We start from the raw sequence: 25,994 nt of genomic DNA, 5'->3' as shown, positions 1-25,994 counted from the left end.
TGTGTAAGTGTTAATAAAAAACACAAAATTAATATTTACTAAACACATTATAATCAAAGCAATATAGCATAACGAAAACTAATTTAAAAACAAAATAAACTTAAAAGGAATGAAATAAATCACAATAAACTATATTGAGCATTTTTTAAAGCATCTTCAATGTAAAAAAAAAAATTGATTTGATTTCTGTTTTTGTGAAATTTAGTATGCAGGATTTAGGATATAACGAAATAATATTGTAAGTGGAGAGAAATCAGATGATAAAATTCGAACTACATGATTGACAAAAATAAAATGCGAATTTCGGCTCAACCCACGGAACGAGTCTGTCTTTGAACACAATTGTTTAGGGCGATACCATTTTCTAATTGTATCTGTAATTGGAACACAACAATGTGACTATACCACAAAACACCCAAAGAGATTACAAAATGACAGTGGCACGGCTAATAAAGTTTTCGCACTCTCCCCTTTATCAAATGATATCCAAAGTAAAAAAAAAACATGTTTAAATCGTCCCTTCTATCTCATACCCATAATCCCACAACCAAATGGTACGGTACAACATAACAAAATGGCCGTCTGCGTACGCGGGTTTGTGCTTGCTATTTCGTCCACTGAAGAACGAAAAATATAGTTAACTGGCGCCACCACGCCGTGGTTACGAACTATTGTTGGTAAGTCCTTCGTAGAATATCAGTTGTTTATACATGTACATCTGCAAATTACAATATTTATACGTGAAGTCTGTAGTCTACTGTTTAGTTTGTGACATTGCGGGTAGCCGATAACCATGTATTTTGATTATATTTCCCATTATACCATGATAAGACCTGATTTCATCTCTGAAAACCAATGTCTGTGTTCCAACGAAAAAACGACTAGGATATAGTATTTCGAAGGGCGTTTAGTATGGATTTAGTATTAAAATCAATGACATATGTATATACATGTATACTAGTACATGTATCCCATTTGAAGTCACGCGATTTGCGAGATTATCGCAAGAATAAACGCATAAGTCTAGAAATACCAGGGGGGGGGTGTCGCATGTGAGGGCGCTGTTCAAAAAGACTGCAGTCGGAGCTGGTCATTTCTGAATACTGTAGAATACTTTATTTTCGCTTGGAATTTATTTTCGCTATTTTCGCTGAAGGGATGATTCCGTGAAAATAAAATCCAGTGAATATACTTTTTTCCTATATTTCACATTAAACTCATTAAAAATCAGTGAAAATAAATTCCAAGCAAAACGCCCAAAAAGCCTTTTCAGCGAAAATTAATTCCAACGAAAATAAAGTATTCCACAGTAGATCTTTGTTCTGATAACTTCCGGTGTACGCGCATAGCATCGATCGGCGTTCTGAATGTATGATGAATATGTTGGCCAAATGTGGCTTCCCCTCTTCTCTGGAGTCTTCCCACTCGGCGAACTGCGGAGATTTTTAGACTTTTGACCCCCTTTTTTTACCGGTGTCATCGGTGTTGATAACATGATGTTTGTCAACATCGTCAGGGGGAAATTGACAGTCGGCCGGGCCGAATCGCTTCACTACTCGAAATTGCCTAAACACGCATCACTATATTGGCTAAAAACTACTATAAACAGACTACAAAACTATTGCTAAACTACATAACTAATTTTGAAAGTATCAGCAACGTCTACATTATGATCAAAACAGTAGCACGAGTTAATGTTTACATCGCCATATTTAAAGAGGTCTGACACGACCTACACCGGAAGACCACAATATGACCTCGGGTAAACAACTAACCACGTACTTTCTCGCGTGCATTCAGCACCGAATAAATAAAAATGCATACTAATTAGGCAACTTTGCCATGGCAAAAAAGTATGAAAACGGCTTGAGCAATCTTGAGCAATATTGCCAATAGTACGGTACAGTGCCCATCTACAATATATGAGAAATTTGTTCATTGCAACACCGCCGTAAACGAGAAAAGTGCCGAGTCTCGCCACGATGCCCGCCATAGTCGGCAATTATTCGTACCGGAAAAAGTGAGTTATCAAACACAGACCTGCATATTTTTTACATTTGCAACATTTATTGAGCATTTAAAATAAAACAGAACACGTTTTTGCCAGTATTAACAACTTTAAATACCGAAATTCGTGGGTTTTTTTTACCTGATGAATTATTCATGTATGTTAATGACGTCGGAAAAAGACCAATCACGTCATGTGACACCCCCCTGAGAAATACTGAATCTTGCACTGAATCTTGGTTAGTTTTTGCCTTTTTTAGTGTCTTTGCATACATGTATTATTCACAAAGTGCGTTTTTTGCTTTTGTGAATAAAGTGATGTCTCATTTCTGTATTCACAATCTAACCTTTGCAAGTGTTCATTGGGTTCCTCAATCCTAGTTTTGTGATACTCTCAAATTATTAATTATCGGTAGCCTGGAATCCAGTCATTCATTAGTTATCTCCATGACTTCAGTGCCATGGTATTACCATGGGAACTCGTATGCACAAACTGATCTGTACTTAATATCCGCTTTACAACCCTCCATACCAATTCACTAGTATAGCTATTATTCATAGATTAGTCTCACATTTCTTGAGAATCTCAATCAAGTGATTTTTTTGGCGCAAATAAAAACAAATTACCTGAGTTGATTTGGAAGGGCTGAGGTGAAAATATACTAAATGAACACAGACCAATTCATTCTAGCCTCCAGTATCAACTGTTTATATATAGTCCAATTTAGTGAGATATCATTTGTGTATATTTTTGTAATTGTCATACATTGTAGGCATGTCTGATAAAAAAATCTTGATGCACAGATCTATACTAGCTTGCGTTCTGCTAGAAGTGTGACATTGTCCAAATGTTTTTGTTAACCGAAACACAATCATGTAATTGTATATTGAATAAAAACAGCAATTCCTATGCAACATGGGCACAATGCAACAAAGTTAGTCCTCCTATTACAATTTCACTCACATGTGTACTTATGTTTTGTCTTTTTCAGGCACATCCAGCAACTGAATCTCCCAGCATCCAACTCATTCATCAAGTCTTCAGTATTCTGTAATGTATTGTAGCCTGAAAACAAGCTATCCATTATTCCATATTATCAACTGTACAGTCAGTAGCAAATTGACTGAAAATATTACATTATAGATTCCAAGCAGCTGAGGTTCTAAATGCATATTTAGTGTTGTAATATGGCAACTAACAATCAAGAGCACCAGTCGATCACATCTCTTACTTGCAAGTTGTGTAACAATGAATTTGGCACAAAATATGAGCTGAATAAACACATGGCGGGACATATTGTGCGATGGCAGATCTCGCGTTTAGGTACAACACAGGACAAAAGTTACTCTATGGATTACACGCAACCTGATGAAAGCAAAAGCACTCAATCTGATAAAAGAAAAATCATACGAGCTGATGAACACAATGACACACAACCTGTTGGATTAGATAGTGCAGAGTACAAACAACCTTTAAATGAAAGCCAAAAGGAAGTTCTTCCACAATGCGAAGTATGTCAGAGATTTTTCAAAACTAAACATGCGTTGAATATTCACATGCACACTGCCCACAAATATAAATCCAATATGGTTACTAATAACAAGGACATTTCAGTACTAAATACAAGTGGAACCAACCTACCACCTGAAGAGCCTGTCATTAAAAAGATGGTGGTTAAAAAGACTGAAGGAAGTGAACAAAAATGCCAGGCACAATTTGAGAATTGCTGGCTTAGCTATGAATGTAAAATTTGTGAGTCTACGTTCCCATCAAAGGAATACTTTGATTTTCATATGCTAAAGCACACTGGGGGTTTGTCGCGTTGTAGCCAGTGTGTACGTGTATTTACGTCCAAGGACGCCCTTGACCATCACATCACTTCAAGCCACCGAGTACATTTTTTCCGATGCTTAAAATGCAACGAACTAACCTTGATATGTAGTATGTTGCAGCATATCAATCAACATAGAGTGGAATTGTGCACAGGGAAACAGCAACCTGTTGTTGCCGAGTGTGCCGGAATGCAGCAACCTGTCATCGGAGTGTGTCCTGAGACGCAGAAACCTGTCATTAACACAAGGTGTGCATCTTTTCATGATGTCTGCACGCTTTGTGATGTGCAGTTCTACTCTCAAAGCAGGGCAGAAGAGCATTTCATGATCTACCACAATCCAAAGAAGGAACCATTTCCAAAGTGTCGCATTTGTAATAAGATGTTTTACGATGTTGTTAGTCTGAATTATCACTTGACTTCAGGCATGGGACTTAACTGTAAACATTGTAGTCGGTATTTTTGCTCTGATATTGGTTTTAAGGCACATTTGATGTCCTGTCCAAAAGCACAGGTTAACTGCATTGAGTTCGGTGACGGAAAGCTATCGGTAGATACTACTCTCCAGGGTATGAAAGCAGATACTACTTCCCATGTTAAAAAAAGCAATAAAAAGCATGGAAAATTTAATAGTTCAATTCGCAAATGTAGTCTTTGTAAGTGCAAGTTTAAATCTAGTATAGCACTGAAGTATCATGCCCTATCATGTAAATCTGTGATAGACACCAAATGTCAGTACTGTAACCGTCATTTAAAGTCTAACGTAGCACTTACACATCATATAAAATTGTGTAAAATTAGAATAGGCACAGTTGAATGTAAGCACTGCAGATGTCTCTTCAAACCAAGTCAAATCATGCGTCAACATGTGAACAATTGTAAACGAAAGGTTGCTTTGTCCAGTTACATCAAGAGATGCAAAACAAGGAACAGATGTAAATCTTGCAATAATGGATTTATGTCTGGTTTTCTGTTAAAAAGTCATGTGATATCATGCAATGCAACTATGATCGCTCAATCTGTGAAACGTGCAAGTCATAAACGCAAACGTGCAAGCAAGAAATCTGATCCTGCGTGCACCAATAAGCGGCCAGTTGTGGCTGTATACATATGTGTGAACTGTCAATGTAGTTTCACATCAAAATTTCTTCTGGATTCACATGTAGAATCCTGTAGTGTTGCTTACCGTTGTGAATGTCGATACAAACTTGAATCGGTAAACAGCTTACAAGAACATATGAAATGTCACGTGGATATAGAGTTTGCAGATTTTGAAATTTATAAATGTAGGTTTTGTTTTGAATCATTCTCAACAACTGTGGCTGTCCGTGATCATTTAGTTAGAAAACATAGTGTGAAAATGCCCATTTCTATTAAGGGTAGCAGCTGGAGACCTGAAAGCAAGCATATAGTTGAACAGAACCCTGACATGCCTTTGCAGAAACGCAGTGTCGCTCAGATGCAGAAGCCATGTCTGCATATGTGTGGTAAATGTGGAGATACTTTCAGTGAAAAGGTCTACCTTGAAATCCACATGGATGCACATAAAACGGAATACTACTGGATTCCTGAATTCACTGGACTGTATGCTGATGTCTACAGAGAACGTTTTGAATCTCATAAATGGAAGATTCAAAACAGAACAGAAGATATAATCAATGTGGATCCATATAAGAATTTGAAAATAATTTGTGATGATAATAACACAAGTTCTGCAGTTGGAATTTTCAGATTGAAATTTGTTTAGTTTGTGTGTTGTATGCTTACACTATAACACTTCATGAACAGTATCATTCATTGTGAACAATGGCACTGGTACTGTAAAACGTGTTGAAAAAGTGACATGCTATTTTATCGAATTGTGGTAAAATGACGAGTGAAATGTTGATTTAGTGAATCTCTCCTGTCTTTGTTGATTTCCTGTTTTCACAATATTTGTCTGTTCCCTACCAAAACAAATGCGCAGTTATCACCTCCATAAAAACAAAGAAAAACTGTCAAGTGTAATAATGAAGCGCTCCTGATCATTACGTTTTCTGTGTTTACAAAGTGTGTGTGTGTGGAGAAAAAGACGTATGGCTGCCATTTTGAATTTATAATGAAGTCATTAGCGACATCTTGAATTAGCAAATTAGTTCACTCGCTAAAAAGACATGTTTTGCAGTAAACTTTAACAGTTGTAGAGGTCTGAAGCTTTATGAAATGTGACAATTGCAGAAAAGAATAGAGGACTTAAATTAAATTAAAACGATGTAGAATAGGTTTATAATATACATACAAGAATAGGGGGTTATATAGTATCTACAGCTGATTTGATTTGGCCCGAGATTGGCCTTCAAAAGTGCTACATTCTGATACTTAAATGTGTCCGGCATCGTACCTCGGAGATGAACAGTTGGATTCCTCAATGTATTACCTGATTAGTTGAAAGTTTGCACACATGTACTATACTATGAGGTTATTACAAGGATACCGCAAAATATGCACTCAGACAGTACAGCAGGGTATCGACCAACGCACAGTGAAGCTCGATGTGACTGCGTACTGTCAGAGTGCATATTTGTGGTATCCTCTCATTATCCTTATTGTTATACATCTTTTCCTCTCAAGTATGCCGAAATCCAAAACGTTTAGAACAGATTTAGTGAACTTCAAACCATGGGGGCTGCCATGTTTGCTTTTATTATTAAATTATGTGCATAATCATTCCATATTCGGAATTGAGATTTCCTAATATATTAATATGCAAATACCCAGTGCAATACCACACAATTATGGCACGCTGTAACAAATGGCATTACAGTGACTTTTGTATAATAACGATAGGTATTAAATACCATAGATTGTGTTATTTTGTGATTTGATCAAATTGACTGCTTTTTTGTCAAATATTCTAATCTGTGAATGTGTCTGCAATCATTTTTCTAAACTGGGCTACATGTTCACGTCATTTATTTTCGAAAAAAAATATAGTCGACTGGCAATTGTTTTTTTTTCCTATGGTTACAGTTGTATGCATGAAACTTATTCTGTTTGTTCAATTTTGTCAGTCTATGCACTTTCAGTAATATTGTATTGACAAAGAGATGGTGCATGAAGTCCTTCGGTAGACGTGTATATCTGAACTAAATACTGTAATTGCTTACCGACACTGTTATTGCCAGAGAATGAAGTAAAAAAAATACCTGTCCAACATCTACCGGTATATTGAAATGCTAGATAGTAGTTGCTAAAATGTATCCATAAACTTGGTCTATTTTTTGTTGATTGTCTAATAGCTATTTAAATCAAAGTTGACAGTTTGTAGAAATTCAACTTAATTCTAAGAATATTTGTAAAGTTCTGTTTTTATGTTTTCTTGTGTGATAACAAGTTAAACTGATTCCATGCACACAAACCATACTTTTTTGCGCACATGTGTATACTTTAATGTAAAAAATTCATGAATAAAAATATTAATAAGTAGAAAAAATGGCTCTTGTAAATCTTATCAAAATTCTTGTAACTTACTATGGTGTTACATTATATGTTGATCTAAAAAGTCATAAATTTGAATGATCCATTCTATTGTGTAGAAACTTTCTGGTCAAACCCATCAATTCAGACCCCACTCTAAGTTGGCCGCTGTCTTCAACAGTTGAAGAATTTATTCAATTTCAATTTCAACCTTGGCTGTGTTTCAAAGTGCAAGTTAATTACTGTAGAGTACTTTATTTTCGCTATTTTCACTGAAAGGATGATTCCGTGAAAATAAATTTCAGCGAATATACTTTTCCCCTATATTTCACATTCAACTCATCAAAAATCAGTGAAAATAAATTCCATACAAAACGCCCAAAAAGCCTTTTCAGCGAAAATTATTTCCAGCGAAAATAAAATATTCCACAGTATTAAACAATTTACTCAAAAATAATGTAGATTTACTAATTTTGAAAACCATGTCAGAAATGCAAATGGCAACCACTGCAGACATGTTTCTTTTAGTAAAGCAAGTCAGTGGCTGAGGTTGATAATATCAAAGTGAATGCTCACTTTGCTTATCCAATACAGATGGGACAGCATTGGTGGGGACACTTACCAATCAATCAATCAATCAATCAAAACAATAAATTCATGTTTTATTTAAAACAGCTTTATTATCTACACCACAATTGAAAACATGATTTACATATTAACATATTAAAATTTAAATATTGTTTTTTAATTCTCATGATCTTTTTAATTTTATTCACAATAAGGCAAGTTAATATAGCAATCTGGTGTTCTTGGGAATTCTCAACTTTGTAATATACCAGTGTGCCCTCCAACCTTTTCACCAACAGTTCTTTCTTTTCATAACATCTGGTGCCATTTATTTACAATTAAATCACTAAAATCATGCATTTATTTGGATACTTTTTGATGTTACCAAACCTTTTTTTTTTAGAGAAAGTGAATAACATTTATTGATTGCGCCTATGATAAATATCACCATTTCTGATTACGTCATTCAGAATTCCCTTGCTTTAGTGATGTGTCAAAATGGCTTAAAGGGCACAATGTTCAGTTCTTTTTCACACACCCACATATTTGTGAGAACAAATGACATGTCACCTCCTGTGTATATTTGCTATAAAACTTCAAATTGATATTAATGGTATTTTAAGCATAGTTACTCACAGATTACACGATAGGTATAAGCACGCATAATTCAGCCTGAAAATAGTCAAATGGCAATGAAATTCAATACAATCTAGAAAATACACTTCACTGGAAAGGGGTACATGTAATTCCTAAAACTTGTATTAATGAAGAAGAGACTCAATTGTATCAGTTCCAAAAAGTATGTAAATTGTATGTTAATTCAGTGACCAAATATGGATGAGCATCTGACTGAATTGCAGTAGATCATTTGCCCAACATTGTGAGGGTACAAGCACCCATATTTGGGGCAGTAATATTTCTATCACAAGCCTCTCTGTCTATATATATATATATAAAGTTTAATCTCTAAAACATCCCCTGCCATCACTAGTTGACAGTTGAATTTTGGCGATGACTCAATTCTTGAACAATTCGCTACGTAGTAATGGTTCACACAAACCGCAACGAGCAATCTACGATTCACTAGACCTTAAAAAATCCTGCATGTTCCTGTTTTAAACCATGAATCACATTTGCAGAGAGTGAAGGCATGTGTTGTTTATTGGCTCGCACCATCCTCTTTCGCAGTGAGTTGGACAAGGAAATCTTCTACCTGTTTCAAGGATAGGGAATTGTGGAGGGTTTCCAGTGGATGAATGGAAGGCACCATGACATCCATTCCTAGGAGAGTCCAAAATATACAATTATAATAAAGATTTGTAAGATAAGGGTAAGAAATTTTCATAACCATGTATATGCAATGAAGATCTTATGAGAAGCAAACTTTGCGCTTTGCAAGTAACGGATTTCGTACATGTCAATCAAATGTAGTTCTAACCAATAGTGCTGCAGATCGAAATTAGCGACATTCATCGCAGCAAAAATGCAAAACAGACATATCGCACACTTTTCATAACCACAATATGTGGTGGTATACAAGATAAACAAGCAGCCTGTTGGCTGAGATAGCTCCGCTGTTAGCAATGCACATGGCAATTAAAGAACAGAAGATATCATTAGAAAATGAACAAATCTGAGAGAGGTCCACATGTAGTACCTATATGTATAATATATCAAAGCAATTGGACTTGCGGTTTTCAACAAGAAGTCGAAAATATCACTTTTTACCAAAAATGACAAAAATATTCACCAAAATTAGAGAATTGAAGATATCATCATGAAATGAACAAATCTGAGAGAGGTCTACCCAAGGTACATATACACCAAGTATCAAAGCATTCAGGCTTGTAGTTTTCAAGAAGAAGTCGAAAAAGTAAAACATTGACAAGGACGATGACGGAAAATCACTCATATGATAAGCTCCGCTCGACAAAGTCGACAGCGGAGCTAAAAAAAATGATTTCAAGAAAAGTGAACTCTCTTGCTTTGCAAGCATTTAAAAGTGATTCTATTTGGTACAAGACAATCAAATGTAGTTCTAACCAATAGCATCACAGAATGCAGATAAACACGAACCAGCATTTGATTGTTTTGAAATGTAGATTTATTCAGTGATTTTGTGATCATCTTGCAATTAGAGCAACTTCTTCAATTCGTATGAAATCTTCATCCCATATCATACCCCTTGCATACCCTCATCTTGTATATACTGTAAAACATGTCTTTTTAGCGATTTAGCGAGAAAACTGATTCGCTAATTCAAGATGTCGCTTATGACTTCAATATAAATTAAAAATGGCCACGGCAGTAATACTGCCAAGTATACAGTAATCTGGAACATAAAAATCTGGGGCGCTTCCTAATTACACTTGACAGTTTTCCTTTGTTTTTATTGAGGTGATAATTCCTAATTTTCGAGTTGCCAGTTTTCCTCGGAATTCCGCTAGAGGGCGCATCCAAAATACCCGGATGACGAGCCTGAGTGGGGTTGTTTGACGTTATCCTTGGGGGGCGGACATCCAGGCATTTTCAGAGCTTGGCAACCCTGGCGGTGAAAACAAAGGCTCAAAACTCGCAGAAAACAATACTTTGTGATGGTTGTTGAGACTCCTCTGAACAGTGTAACAAGATTAGCCCTACGTGTGTAACATATATAAATTTGGTTGTTCAGGATTACTTCAAAGTTGAGTTTGTGTTGTTTTCTCGAATTTTCACTGGCTCGATCGGCGTTCCACAGCAGCGCGAAAAGAGCCCATAGAAATACATGTACAGTGGTGCGCGTCTTAGCACAGGGAGTTGGACAAACTTATGTATTTTAATAAATTATTAAATAATAAATTGTTATATACTTTTTCTTTTACCCCCCCTTCCTGGTATCGATTTCAAGTAATCACTGATCCTTGTTCATACCACTCTTTCCTTTATCACAACTTTGTTACGCGCTAATGTTATATGCAAATTTTAACGCGCGATGTAGACACGACCTATTATAGTAAAATATCCCAAGGGTTGAAACGCGCCAGGATTGTGGCATCAAATCACGAATTCAAACCTTTTAGGATTTCTTCAGGATCGTGGTATAACTTGCAGCAATGTTCGTAAAGCTAAACTTTTTGAACTTGTTGAGTTTGCAAACGAGTTAAATGTTAGCCTTTTGGAGACCGACGATCGCGAAGAGTCAAACAGTCGTCGTCCTACTGTAAAACACGGCGAGTCGAGGATAACTTTGGTAGCTCCGTATAACGTAAAACCTTGGCAAAGAAACCTTCATACTTTGCCTTTGTTTGAAATTATAGCTGATATATTCTCATATTTGTTGCATCGAAGTGACTGGACAACAGCCAGACTGAAAGAATATCGACTTGATAATGGTTATTTATTGCATCATTTCCGTAAAACTTCATCATGTGCAGAATACAGAATTTATTTTCATTATGGCAGAGTGTATTCGGAAATGATCCATGAAGGAAAATCCTTACAAGCCATGGTTTATTATTAAATCAAACTCGAAAATAGTTTCTGGTGTTTGTAACTGTGTAGTGTATATTTGATTTAATATTTTATTCACCAGGCGATCAGCAGATGCAGTTAATATATAAATGGATGCACGTTTTTCCTTCCGTAGTAATTTTAATTTCAACTTCGCAACAAATGCCATCATAAGGATTATGAACAAGAAGAACAATGTGGGGATAGGCAACAAGCGACAAGCAACAAATTTTCCATCAAATCCGGCTCAATGTTATCGTTTGCGCTCGTCTCGGGAAGCTGACAGTCTTCGTTTTTCAATCTATGTATAACTGCGGTTGAAAGACGGCTGTCTCCAGTTATTGAATTCAAAAAATACTGGTACAGGATGGAAAATGCTGTGAAAAAACCTGAGAATATAGTTTGACGTCCACTCAGGGTCCGACGAAGCATTCGAATCCACTGGCGTCGAAGTGTTGATTTCTTGGACGAAAGAAATGTATGAAAAGTTACGCCATTCATGTCAGGATATTTCGCTGTTTTTTTTCTTTTTAAACGAACTCGAGGAATAGCCTGGGGCATTACAATACCAGTTAATCAGTTTGACCAATTCTTGCAAAACGTTTGTAAAAAAAAAAATAAGACTTCGGCAACAGTAACTACTAGTATATTGCTTGCAGCAGACGCCGCTCAAATTTCAACCCCACCACGAACGTTGAACGGGCTGTCATCCGGGTACTTTGGGAACGCCCTCTATCGAATTTCGTGAGAAAAATAGTAACTCGGAAATTAGGAATTGCACATTTGTTTTGGAATGTGACAGACAAGTATTGTGAAAACAAGAAATCAACAATGATAAGAGAGATTCGCTAAATCAACATTTCGCTATTACTACATTTTACCACAATTCGCTAAAATTGCATGTCCCTTTTTCAACATGTTTTACAGTACATAACTACCGGGGTATATAAATGCAAACACACACACACACACACATTATGATTTCTGTAGTTGACCTGTGTAGAGATTTACCTTTGAGTGTCATAACGTTTCTGGCCAAAATTTTATGTAACATTTGTTTTTGATAATTTTGAATCCAATGAACATAATTTCCTTATCGGCTACAGATCTTGATCAACATTTTGAAAAAAAATTGAATTTTTTTTTGTAAAAGACAAGATAGCTATCTTCAGCTGATGTCTCTCTGTGATATCTAGCAATATCTGTATCTGATGCCTGACTTTGTGTGTGTGTGTTTGAAAGAAAAATAAGTTTTTCATATTTTATGAATATTTTGTAACCTATCAAACTATAAAAAATAAAAAAACAAACAATATGCTCTGTTATAGCAAAATATCTGCTCATACAATGTAATTGCATATTCCCGAAAACTGGAAAGTGCATTCCTGATAGTAAGATTATATAGCAAGTAGGAAAATAAAAAAAAAGACTAACCAGTAAGTGCTGCTGTAATGTTTGCTGGTGCAGACAATAAACAGTGCTTCAATTTAGGAGGGGTTTCATGCTCTGCCACCATCTTGTCTGGTAAGGAATCAGCGCGCTGTGATCGGACTTCCCATGAATTATCAAGCTGTGACAGATTTTCTTCACTCCTTCTTTGTCTTGGCAATGGAGATATCACATCATTTAACGATTCAGTTATTTTTGGATTCTAATGGTAAAACATTGAATAATATAGTATCAGGGATTTTTTTTTAAACAAGGGATCAGGGGTGCACTGCCCTCATGCCATGGCCATGCGACCCCTTACCCTGGGGAGCAGATCCTCGATCTGACAACCATAAAATTCTGATTGACCAGGGATCACATGTGCCCACAATTTTCAACTGTGACCTGTCTGATAGTAATTTTGGCCCCAAAGAAGCCATAGAATGCTCCATCAAAATTATCAAAAACTCCACACCCTGGTAGGGAGAACCCTATCTCCCACACTTGGTGGCGCCGCTGTATTGCAGTGCTCCCTCTTGCAGTTATTTTCTAGAAAATGAGAGATGCTGATCAAAATTTAAGCAAGAAAAATACTACCAGTAAGTCAACTTTTAGGCGGGGAAAAATACTGACCAACATGGAGGTCGGAAAAATATTTATACTACACAATCTACTGTTAGTAGTGAACTTGAACTTCTTTTTTATAGTTCAATGGAGATATGCCAAGCTTCCAGAAAGAAATTGATCAAATGTGTATAACAGGGAATCAACCATGGAAATTCCCAAATTTTGTAGTTACAATTGTTGTTCTTATGTTTGATTTCACACCTAACATAGGATCTTTTATACTGTAAAATACTTTATTCTCGATTGTAATTAATTTTCGCTTACGGAATGATTCAGTGAAAATACTTTTTTCCCCAAAAAGTCTTTTCAGCGAAAATTAATTTCAGCTAAAATAAAGTAATTTACAGTACTACACAATATAATAACATCTGTAAAAGATGAAAGCAAGTCAAATTTACTAGACTGATAAATATATCGGTAATATATGTATAGAAAGTGCAAAGTAGACATTTTGAGGATACTATGCAAGACAACCAACTATTAAATAAGATAACTATCTTTATCTGGTTTTGTCATATTTAATTCAACGGAACATAGGGTTTCAGATGTATCCATTGAAGAGCCTTGTGATGTTGATACCTAAAATCAAAATTATAGTTAAACTGAGCATTTAAAGAATAATTTAACATTGTTTACTGTGATAACAGCTCATTTGAAACAGAACATTTTTATGTGGTTTTAATTTGGTGTTTACGAACTTAATGCAAAATTCGCTAAACTAAAAATCACGCAAATATTTTCTACTTCTACAGTAGACATAAGCAGTTTGAATAAAAGCCCATCATACAGTAGCAGTGAGGACATCTGCGATCGCGTCTATCGCTACTAGCCAGTAGTCGATCCGCCGGTGCCCAATTCACGATCATTATGTGCCAAAATTTCAACTGTCTGGCGCTTAATTGGGGTGTCAAATATGATGTTTTTGTGGCACTGGTGCCTAATTGAAGATGGCTGGCGCTTAACTGAAGACAAATACGGTAGACTTTCGCATGTTTAAGATGCAATATGGACATACATGATGAAACAACACAACTCTGTAATATGCACATGTGCACTGGTTGTTTCTGTACGTACAATAACAAACACTATATACTTGTATATTGATGGTTTCGATATCTCATCTAACGAATACCTATTTTTAGAAGATAATAAATCATAGTCAGATTTTATCTATAGTATGGAATATCAAACAACAATATTAAAAAATATATGTTTTCATTCATATTGCATCTTAAAACTGCCTGTGATGAACACACACCAGGTTCTTTCACAGATTCACTAATTTGGATCCAGATTTTGCAGTTAATGTGATTTCATCAATTCACGTGAGATCTCAAGCGATCTCAAGGGATGACGTCAAAAGATCGATGTCGGATAAAAAACTTATTTGCTTTAGTTTGGGGGTAGGGGTTTTGACCTCAAAAAGTTTCCATCCTACAAAAACGATTTTATTTTTTTTCCTATTTATAAGTCAAAAAAATCTCGGAGTATTTGTAGTTCGTTTTTTTCCATCCAATCATGAACAAAAATAACAGAAAATGAAAAAACACACATCCAAGATGAGAAAATGGTTTGGTCAGAGTGTAAATATGTGCGTCAAATGAGGTCAATTTCATGGCATGGACCTAGAGCATGTGCAGAACCCAGCAAAGTAGTTTGCGCATGCGTATATTCCCCTTCATTATTTCTTCATTATTCCCACCTGAAAAAAATAAAGGAATTAAGTTTTTTATCCTACATTGAACTTTTGATGTTGTCCTTAATCTTATAAATCATTGAAGAGACTTACACTGCTAGTAGTTGGCCTGTCCCCAGACCCGGATACAAAGCTATCATCATCTTCATAGAGCCCCTTAGCACCAGGACTGAAATGTAATTCCACGTGAAATCTCTCGTCCGATGCAGGGTCCTTATTTGGATCTTCATACAACATGATAACAATCTGAGCCATGTAGTTGAGTTCTTTGACTCCACCAAGGTACTCCACTGCACGTTTCCACTGCTCATCATTCTACATAGATAAAAAAGTTACATCCCGTTCATTATATAATTATACAAGTCTACAGACAAAATGAACTTCCTCACTATGAACTTTTATTTTCAAACACGCTGTCACCTTGGAAATATCATGTAATTGTTCCATATTTGGAATTTGTGTTAGCAATAAAACATCATGGAGAATATTGTTCACAAAATTATTTAAAGCGGGAGAGTCGCCATCTGTGCATGCATCAGATGGCCATAACGTGTCATTGTTTACTAATAAACGTCTACCCATGAGCCTTTACGTTTTATCACACGTTTTTATCGTTGATCGGGACTCAATTCTCGCGTGTGCGCAGGTGACGACCCTCCCGCTTTAAAGTCAGTGCATTTTATGCAACATTATATTCAAATACATTCGTCACCATATTTCTAGTGTGTCAAATTTTGAAGTACTGCTCAGGGTTTCTGCATACTATCGGTAATTTATAAAGAAATGAATTTATTGCTAAGATGATAAAAATAGGATCTTATTTTTGGAAATCCTGTGATATTCGATAAAAGTCATTATAATGAGCTGATTTGGTTTTTTTAGTATGTGTATGTAGATCCATTGTTTTGGAGAAATATTTAGTCTCCGGGCAACTCATTGTTAATTGAAAATTAAAAATTTGTTTTCCTCTAGAATATTTTCAGTTCAATCAGGATGAGCCCAACAATTCATCCATTTTTTGTTGTTGAAAAAATTGCTGTTGTAAAATTGTTCAGTAGCAAAAATTTGTTGTGACACCAATGTCAAGGTTACAAGATCTTACAGTAGAATGGACATAATCATAGAATGTGGTTAAATTCATGAAAATGATCAAATTATGACTATGTGCAAAGACGATAGTAAAATCCCATGTGACACCACAACAGTTCTAAATATGTCTGTCATGAGTTTACTTATTGTTTGTTCAAATTCAATACCTTAATGAATAATTGACCATTATATAATGTTCAGTGACATCATAATTCAAACGCTATTATTGTGCATGCTTTACACCAATTAGTACTGTAAAATCTGCATTAGAAGCCGCAGCTTCTATTAAGGATGTAGTAGACTTTGTTGGGCAAAACAGAAAAAGCTTGGTAAAAATGATAATCATGATTAATGACTACCGGTAACAATTTTCACATGTTATTGTAGCCCTTGCAACACTCTATTCAAAAATGTTGATAACACTAAAGTCAACGTTAATTACGTCCTGTGACTGCTAAATAAACAAAATCGATTGTTCTGATATTTTTACGAAAACAGTTAGCCAACACATTTTTATGACTACAACGTTCTCAAACATAATGTAAAATAGATAGTTTTTGAATTGTTGGGACAATGCAACAGAGGGGAGGTGGCCTCTATTAAAGGATCTACACATATAAAAAATGGTGAGTTTTGGGTTTTTGACTGTTCAAAAAAAGTGGGTACGATACAGATACCGATTTGATGGTGATAATTGAATCTATGAACTGTATAAAATTACTTCTTTTTAATATCAACTAATAGTTATGGACACTTGAAATAAAGTGACAACGGACCATATTTTCCCTTGTCATATGACCAGTGATTCACATATCCAATTTGATTGCATATAGAAATGCATGTTATTTTTCAGATCGGATTCAAAATGGCGAACTGGCAGCCATTTTGTTTAAATGAATAGACTTCTGGAGCCATATCTCTGACATGCTTTGACCGATTATGTTAAAATTTTACATATTCATTATACATCATGCTATAGATATATACATGTATTCAAAATGGCTGATTTTGTTTTAATTAATGCTGTTCCAGAGCAATATCTCTCAATATGGACAAGTACTCGTTTGATGATCAGATACAAATGTCAATCATTTTAATGTTAAACAGTCATCATAATCATATTCCTGACATGGTTATATTCCAGCTATATTACTATAAACAAAACTATATATCTCAAATTCGATAGCTAACAGGGACTGTGCCATGCATGGCTTGATTTCACACTTAATACAGGATCTCGCAGTGTCTCTTCAATACATATGTAAAGTTACTTACATCACAGAGTCCTCCATATCTAATGCAGTTTAGCAGTGAATGAATATGGCTCTCGCTAGTGAAATACAGTCTGGTTCTGACATGTCTACCTGGAGTGGCCACACCATCAGAATATTGAGGATTTAGTCGATTTACATTCTCTTCTTCAACATGGATTCTCTGCAGATCCCTGTAGAGTTTTTCCAGCAGTGGTAAACATATGCCATGTCCAATACCCAGCTTTTCTTCAGCAGATATTCCATATTCCTGAGATTACAGTAAAAAAAATTTAGCACCGAAAACAAAATAATTTACCATTTCATTTCGTATATGTATTCTGCATTCATTCCAAAATGTATCTCCACTCATTCAAATTTCCTTTATATGGGTGCTGACTGAACTACCAGTACTTTGTTAACATTGAATATATTATATTATAAAGTTGACATCCAATTAAAAAACTTCCTTTGTTCATGTTGAGCATAGAACAATGCATGATAGTAATAGAATTGCGTTACTGAACACAAACTTTTGCTCAGAGCAAAATAATTTTTGTTTTGGCTGTTATCTCTCATTAAACCATTACTACAAACGGGAAAAAATGTATAATAATAGGGCTGAGTATCCTGAGAATACTGAAAAAGAAGTCACTCAGGCTGTACTGGATTGCAATCTTTTCTACCTGTTGGTTGATAAATGTACTCAGTCTGACTTCATGCGTAACCTTGTATTCTTTGTACGCAAAATATGATACTACCATGAAAAGGATTCAAATTGGTGGCTATTTTGACGAAAAATGCTTATTGTACCACTCACCTGTGGAATTATAACATTAGCCAAATCCTGTGTCACTCTGAATAGCTCGTCCATGCCTTTAAGACGTAATGCCCGGTTATGAAGACAGTCATACTTTATGCAGTCGTATATGTCTGGTATTTTCGTAATGTCAAATAGTCCACTCTTTAATTTGAAATCTTTTTCCAGCTTGGCCCATCTTTTTAACATTAAATCTAACCCTTCTTTGTAATAAAGTTTAAAATCTGTAAGAAATAATTGGTAAATGATGAGTTTCAATACAGAGGTTGCCAGGGGCAATTCAGTTAATGCCAGAGACAATATAGAGGTTGCTAGAGACAATAAAGAACAGGAGACAATATATAATTTGTCAGAGCAACACATACCACACCTACAATCTCCCTAATTAACATTACACCACACACCTGATTATGTGATTGCAAAACAAAATTAGGAATGCATGTATCTGAAAATGCGTTTTCTATTTGCTATCAATTTTGAACATAATTGACCATTGCATACCGGAGAAATTAACATACGATCATACACAAATCTTATGATTTGATTTTTAATTTTATTTCATTGTTTTTTATGTTTTTGTTTGTTTGTTTCTTCTCATTTTGTTTTTATTACTACCCGGTATATACTGATAGAAAATGTGTACTGTAAAATATTTTATTTTAGCTGGAATTAATTTTCGCGGAAAAGACATTTTTGGTTCTTTTGTATGTTATTTATTTTCACTTATTTTTGAGAAGTTGAATGTACAATATAGGAATCATTCCTTCAGTGAAAATAGCGAAAATTAATTCCAAGCAAAAATAAAGTATTCTACAGTATTTCTAAAGATGCAATCAAGTTATTATTATTAGTAGTATTACGTGTGGTAAAACAAGAAGTACTGTAAAATCTGTATTAGAAGCTATGACTTCTATTAAAATGGTAGAATGCAACAGAGAAGATGCAGCTCTTTTTTTGTGCATCTATACATACGAGAAATGATGAAGTTTTGGTTCTCAATTGTTAAAAAAGAATAGGTGCAACTTATATTAGGGATGTGGCACTAATACAGATTTTATGGTAGATTCATATAATAATACGTACTTGAAAATTTACTATCCACAAGTTTACATTTAATCTGCTCAACCAGGTAGTTCACAAGCTTGGAGACTTTCTCACATTTCTCATATGGGTTAACAATCAGACCTAGGGAATCTAACTGCGCTTTTGGATTTGTCGGTGCTATCTATGAACGAATGATACAGCAATTTGAAAGTAAATGATAACATTTTGATAAATACTGTAAAATACTTTATTTTTATATTTATTTGTCGCTGAAAAGACTTTTTGGGTGTTTTGTATGGGATTTATTTTCACTGATTTTTGACAAGTTGAATGTAAAATATAGAAAAAAAAAAAATATTTACTAGATTTAATTTTTACTGAATCATCCCTTCAGCGAAAATAGCATAAATGAATTCCAAGTGAAAATAAAGTATTTTACAGTAACTGTTTATGACAACACCATGTGTGTATCATTGCTAATGCACTCCTTTCCCTCAAGGTTTGATAATTTGAGATAAATGGACAAATAATAGGATTTGAATAGGAAAGCAGCACAGACAATTTCTCAATATTCACAACAGCAGCCTTATAATCGGCCCATTGTCACATAATGAATAAAAATTTAAAATAAAGTTGCAACAAGGACACAGTAGTACCCTAGCAAAGCTGTGCGTAATACTGAAGTGATAGCAAATTTCAATCATTAATATCACTTGATTAATATCACCTAATACACAATTTTTTTCATTAAATGTAGTAGTTTAACCTTTTCACAACCTAACATTCTTCCCCAAATTTGTCTGCAATTTTCTCTTTATATTCTTCAATATTTCTGGATGAAATGAACCCTAATTTTGGAGCCAACAGACAAAATTTAAGTCAATTTTCAGTTTTTACTCAAAAAAATTTGGCTATCTTTGTCCCAATCTTCTGAAAGCAAGTTAAGACTATACAAACAAGACTATTTTGTGAATTTGTGATGAAAAGAGAGAATTAGTGGTGAAAATGTTAATAGTTACCTTTTGTATGTCTTCAGCTGTGAAGATTTTATTATCGTTCATTGACTCGTACAGTCTCTGTTTAACACTGAAAATATACAAAAGAAGACACATATATTTACAGTTTTTACAGTAGAATTTCAAAATGAAGTCTTGTTTAAAATGTTTAATATACTTCTAAAGATGGTTCACTATTAAAGTTACTAGTGAATTTATAAACATTGGTGTGATTGTTATCACAGAGGCGGCGGCAGCTTTTTTTGACTGTGGGGGCGGAGGATTTTAGGTGAATGTCAACAAATGAAGTGCCGAAGGACCTTTCTTGGGGGGGGGTATGCTTCCCGGGAGAAATTTTTAAATCTCGACCCTCTGAAACACTGTTTCCTGCATTTTGGGAGAAAATTCAAGTGCATAAGTTTTAGGGGCCTTTCGCGAAATTGCGGTGGATTTTAGTGACAAATATAGATGAGTGTTTCACCATATTTTATCGTGGGGGCGAGGCCCACACGACCTATTTGGCATGAGGGCGACTGCCCCCACTGCCCCCATGGCCACTGTATAAGTTTTGGAACATTGTAATTAAACGCACTCGCCAATAGAGTACACATCAATCTGGAGTTGAATAAAACCAAAGCATGCTGGTGTGTAATGTCTATTTCAGCAACACCAAACCTACAAGATTCATGTCAATAAATTCCCTAGTAACTTTAGTTGGTAAACTAACTTTAGAAGTAAATTGAACAAAATGAAAAATTTTGGTTGAAGTTTTACTGTAAGAATGTAAAATGTCAGGGTTTCAATATATCTAACAGGGAATATAAATTTAAAAAAAAGCAATTCTGAAATATAAATTGTAGTTCTGTTATTTCTGTATCGAGTACAACACAATGATCTACAGTTTGAAATAGAAATCTTATTGTTTGTAGGCCTCCATTTTGAAAGACATCGCAATTGCATTATGGTATATGATATTTAAAAAACTGAAAAAAAAAAATGAAATAAAACCGAAACAAAAATATGAACAACGAAAAAATGGAGCGGAATCTTACATCTGATGTTAATCATAAAGCATTATTTATTCTGTTACCTTGTATGCAATGTTAAGGAGTCTGAATCTTTATCAAAATCCAGTAAACCATGTGAGCTTTTAACCATTTGAACTAAAATTGGCGTCAATTCACCTTCCAGTGCTAGCATGCCCTGAATTTGACAGAATGAAAGGGAAAAATACATGTAGAAATATGGACGCAGCTAATGGGGGAAAACTTAAAGGGCAGTGGACGTCACGCAGCACGTGTTCGAATTTCATGTAAATAAACAATGTATTTTACACGTGTTGTATATGTCGCTATGAGTCCCATATCGAACATGGCGCGACGCGGCGACCACCACCCTATAACATGTCAATGTAAAAGTACATGGGGATGAAATGATAAGGGTTAAAATATGAACTAACTATGACATTAAAAAAATAAACAGAATGGGAGAGAACCTAAAGTTTGGGCACGTCTACCAAGTTTGAATGAAATCTGTTGATGCACAACCAAGATCCACTTACGAGATGGCAGAGTTGCCCCATTTTGATGCATATTTAATATTAAAATGACCACCATTATGTCATCGTGAATGAAATGGACAGCATATGATCACAAGATATATGATATATGTGTGAAGTTTGACTTTATTTATTCCTTGTTTCTCGAGTTTTTATAAAGCAATTATTATGACGAGAGCGAGAAAAAAATAAAATTAATTCTTTTTTTCCATTAGATTTGTGTGATTCTCATAGAATTGTAAGTGAGGTCATTGATCGGAAAGAGGAAATGAAATAAAATTTTATTCCATGTATAACCTTGTTTCTCATCTGCACGAGACTTCGGTACTTTGATCATGATACTCCCGCGAAAATGCAACTTGAGTTTGTTATGCGACGGGCAGAAAAAAAATGAAGATAAAAATAAGTTTTTTTTAGCCATTTTTTGCACTTACAAGTCGGCGGGCGCGAGAAATTACGCTGAAATAAAATTTTATTTTTATTTCATTTTCGGCTCCTGTTCATTCGGTGGGTTCGCGAAACAAGAGATAATAAATGTCTGGCCCAAATGATAATAAAATTACTTTCATGTACATTATGCATGGACCAACGTTGTAATGTAAAAGAGTAAATGGTAAATTAATGACTCAATGAGTCACAACATAATTGATCTGATATTGTACCTTGGTAAACGCAGCAGCCGTCATCTGTACTCTGCCTTCATCTGACGCATAAATTTTTAAATCATGTCTGTAAGTACTATGGAGACGTAGCAAACCACAACCAGGAAAACCTGCATATTCACCTTTAAAAGAAATGAGAAAGATAGATATAATGAGATGGACCTTAGAGCATTGAATGATCAACATGTTGTGTATAAATGTCTGATCAATTCTATAACATGCTAGATACAGAATCACAAAGAATTAATCATTCTGATATTTCCATACATACCTTGGCCTCCAGGGTATATACATCTAAATGCTCTTCCTAATTCTTCAGCTTGAACTCTGCCAGCAGGAGTTAACTCACCGCCCCATTTCAATATTAATAACAATGAAGGCTCTGGCTTCTGTCCATCTAAAAATAAAGGAAACCGATTTTTTTTCATAGCATTTAGATACCAGTCTCGTGAGTCAGCAAAGGGTATTTTCGTTAGCTGTAATCAATTGTTTTTATTTTCATAATAATGTAATTTAAGTAAACAAAAAACATAAATTAGTAGACATGGGCAAAGTGTGAAATGTAATCAGCTGTTTTATTTGACTGAAATGACTGTCTCTGTTGATTTTCTGTTTTCACAATACTTGTCTGTCGCCTGCCAATGTGTTTTTTAGTTTGTTATATTTCAAAATTATTATAAAAATGTTTTTTTTTGTTTTGTTCAAAATGTGATGAAACAAATGAATATTATTCCAGGCTTTTTTCTAAAATTGACACTTACCATCATCACTACTGGATTGTCTTGGTCTTCCATTCGGTTGATACTTCAGTTGCACTTTGCGATTTATTCCAGAAAACCTCCCATACATCTCTAAGACAGTCTTAAGCTGTTCTAGTTTACCCATCTTTTCTTCTATTTCAGATTCACTAGCTCTCGTTTCCAACTCAAGGAGGAGAAACCTGGCAACATCTAGGATTTCCTGTGGTCGATCAAGTAGATAAGGGGTCAACCATCTGAAATTATGGGGGGGGGGGGCTGAAAGAGTTTTTTTTTTGTGTTGTCTTATCTGTACATTTTTATTTTTCTTGAATGTGGTAACATTTTTTTCTGCAACACCTTGCATGCAATTTTTTCTTTCTTAGTGTCTAGCTACAATTTTTTTTTACACCCTCCCATGACACCCTCTCTTACTGCCGTTGGTGGCATTGTTTGTGTCATGCCAAATCAGGGCTCCACCACGGGCAAATCTGTGGGATATCAAGTATGCTTTATTTTTCATAGTTTGTTTTCTTTGGAACGATCAGTGTGCAAAATGTGACATTTTATGATCAAAACATATCATTAAAAATTGGTGGGCTGATTTGTTATTAGTCATACTGCATTTTGAAATGACAATGTGCGCTATTCAGTGCTACAAAAATCTATTAAGTATATGCAAAAATTGAAGCATTGTTATATACTGGTGTATAGAATAAAGTCATGAGTTGTTATATAGTTGGAGTTATGTAAGGGAGTCTAAAAACTAACTCTGCGACGCGATTGTGCGACTCGGCGAAGAGCACAATTCTAATTGGTTGGTTGGTCGCGTGAATCCCAATGGTCATTGATGCTCATATTACTTCTTTATTTACAGTATAAGGGTTACTCATGCTTTTTTTAGAAATGTTAAGTTTTAAATGATTATTTCGCCGACTGCTTGCGAACTACAGTAAACAAGTATGTACCATGCAGGGACATGCCGCACTGTTCGGTAATCGGCAAGCACATGGAAAACAAGTTTTGGAAACAAACAAATTTCACATAGTTTACGGTGATTAGACATGAAAAGTGAAATAGTGTAACGTGCACGTTGGTATTTACGGCATATTTACGGTGTAACGTTAACTGGATGTTTATGAGTTGGTAGGCTGGTATTGGTACGTATCAGGGTTCAATAATGCAAAATTTATGTTTTGTTTACGCTGTAGTTCCCTGTAATTTGAGGTCAAAGTGAACTCATACAACGAGGTATCGCTTTGCATGACAGTAAATTTGCCGATTAAATGAATATTCGGACGGTATTTAATCTGTCTGACTCCCTGACCCCAGGTGTGAACACAACACGGTATAAGACAAAAGAACGCTAGGATAAAGTTTACTATGGAATACTTTATTTTCGCTGGAATTAATTTTCGCTGAAAAGGCGTTTTGGGCGTTTTGTATAGAATTTATTTTCACTGATTTTTGATAAGTTTAATGTAAAATATAGGAAAAAAAGTATATTGACTGAATTTTATTTTCACGGAATCATCCCTTCTGTGAAAACAGCGAAAATAAAGTATTCTACTAACAGTAGTTTTAAATTTGCTACATCTTGAATTAGTGAAATTACGGATTGGCTGAATTAGCTAAAATAAAATACTAGATAAAAAGTCATGCTTTACAGTAAGTTGAGTGCAATGTTAAAAGCAACAAACTTACAGAAATGATAAAGAGCTTGATTTTTTTTTACCTGAAGCTGACTTGGTTTTTTTAGTTTGATCTTTCCTTTTTTGAAACCAGCATACTTCTCAAACAGATCAAAGAATCTATGATAAAGCGGGAATTAAATATATAAATAAGGTTGCGTATTTACCGACTTTTCTACAGTTCTCAAAATATATATATTCATGATACCATTTTATTACAGCGATCAACAGTAAAACAAACTGATCGTAAAAACTGCTATTAATTTCCCATGGAACATTGCAATATTTAATGGAAGATCGTTAGCGGCATTTGTTTTTAACTTTGCATCCACCCGCTGCAAAGTTGCCAATCAATAGTATCATCATATTTGAGTTGTTTAAATTTAAAATTCAATTGTACACTTGTCATCTATTAAGAAAAAATTATTCTGCAAGTGTAGAATGCTCAAAGAATTAAAAAAAAAAATTCACCATTTTAATATTTCATGAAATTCCTTGAATTGTTATCATCAACATAAGCCATGGATGATTAAAAAATGGTTTAAAAAAAAAAAAAAAACCTTGAAAAAAGTGTATAAATAATGTATGTAATTTTTATCACTTGGCACCCCTAATAAAAGAGTTGTGTCCAGGGGTGTCAGCGGTTGTTATCGTCAAAATTAATATACCGGTTCTCACTTTTGGTGCTTGACTTCCATTTTCATTTTCTGTTTAGGTGTTCTGTCTCCATGACGCATGACACCGATTACGCAGCGTAACTCCATCCTAGGGAGAAATAAATATGGTCAGAAATTGTGTGGCACACAGAGATAGCAGCACAGATAACAACAGACAGAGCAACATAGATTCCAGGGTTATTATATATAAGTTAGTTGGTACATATTCACAAATTGTCACTTAGATAGTGGGTACATATTACTTACATTATCACTGAGGTACATGTAGTTGGTACATATTACTTACATTGTCTTTGAGGTAGTGGGTACACATTACTTACATTGTCTTTGAGGTAGTGGGTACATATTACTTACATTTTTTTTTTTTTT

The 25,994-nt window shown here is 34.9% G+C and overlaps 2 protein-coding genes across 2 annotated transcripts in view; one reads left to right on the top strand and one right to left on the bottom strand.

Moving 5' to 3' along the window:
- Nucleotides 1–562: 562 nt before the first annotated feature.
- Nucleotides 563–7,311, top strand: LOC144350687 (uncharacterized). The gene is made up of 2 exons (XM_085495143.1): nt 563–677; nt 3,000–7,311. The coding sequence occupies exon 2, from the start codon at nt 3,196–3,198 to the stop codon at nt 5,584–5,586; it is 2,391 nt and encodes a 796-aa protein (XP_085351269.1). The 5' UTR covers nt 563–677; nt 3,000–3,195; the 3' UTR covers nt 5,587–7,311.
- A 638-nt stretch (nt 7,312–7,949) lies between these two features.
- LOC100374726 (inositol hexakisphosphate and diphosphoinositol-pentakisphosphate kinase 2-like) overlaps nt 7,950–25,994 on the bottom strand; it is a 42,799-nt gene continuing 24,754 nt past the window's right edge. The window contains exons 10-22 of the mRNA XM_078008787.2: nt 25,627–25,713; nt 24,993–25,068; nt 23,282–23,480; nt 22,792–22,917; nt 22,521–22,642; nt 21,391–21,503; nt 20,325–20,391; nt 19,345–19,486; nt 18,262–18,485; nt 17,467–17,712; nt 15,196–15,417; nt 12,786–13,002; nt 7,950–9,143 (exon numbers count right to left, since the gene is read on the bottom strand). Coding sequence (XP_077864913.2) covers nt 9,022–9,143; nt 12,786–13,002; nt 15,196–15,417; nt 17,467–17,712; nt 18,262–18,485; nt 19,345–19,486; nt 20,325–20,391; nt 21,391–21,503; nt 22,521–22,642; nt 22,792–22,917; nt 23,282–23,480; nt 24,993–25,068; nt 25,627–25,713 — 1,963 coding nt within the window. The 3' untranslated portion in view covers nt 7,950–9,021. The remainder of the gene's footprint in view (nt 9,144–12,785; nt 13,003–15,195; nt 15,418–17,466; nt 17,713–18,261; nt 18,486–19,344; nt 19,487–20,324; nt 20,392–21,390; nt 21,504–22,520; nt 22,643–22,791; nt 22,918–23,281; nt 23,481–24,992; nt 25,069–25,626; nt 25,714–25,994) is intronic.

The sequence above is a fragment of the Saccoglossus kowalevskii genome, chromosome 21 (genome assembly GCF_978046115.1).
Source record: "Saccoglossus kowalevskii chromosome 21, keSacKowa6.1, whole genome shotgun sequence".
Lineage (NCBI taxonomy): Eukaryota > Metazoa > Hemichordata > Enteropneusta > Harrimaniidae > Saccoglossus > Saccoglossus kowalevskii.
Note: the sequence above shows the minus strand (reverse complement) of the source record. Positions and strands in the feature narration are given on the sequence as shown.

Excerpts from the sequence above, each read along its gene's own strand:
- LOC144350687 (XM_085495143.1), top strand. The coding sequence starts at position 3,196 with ATGGCAACTAACAATCAAGAGCACCAGTCGATCACATCTCTTACTTGC.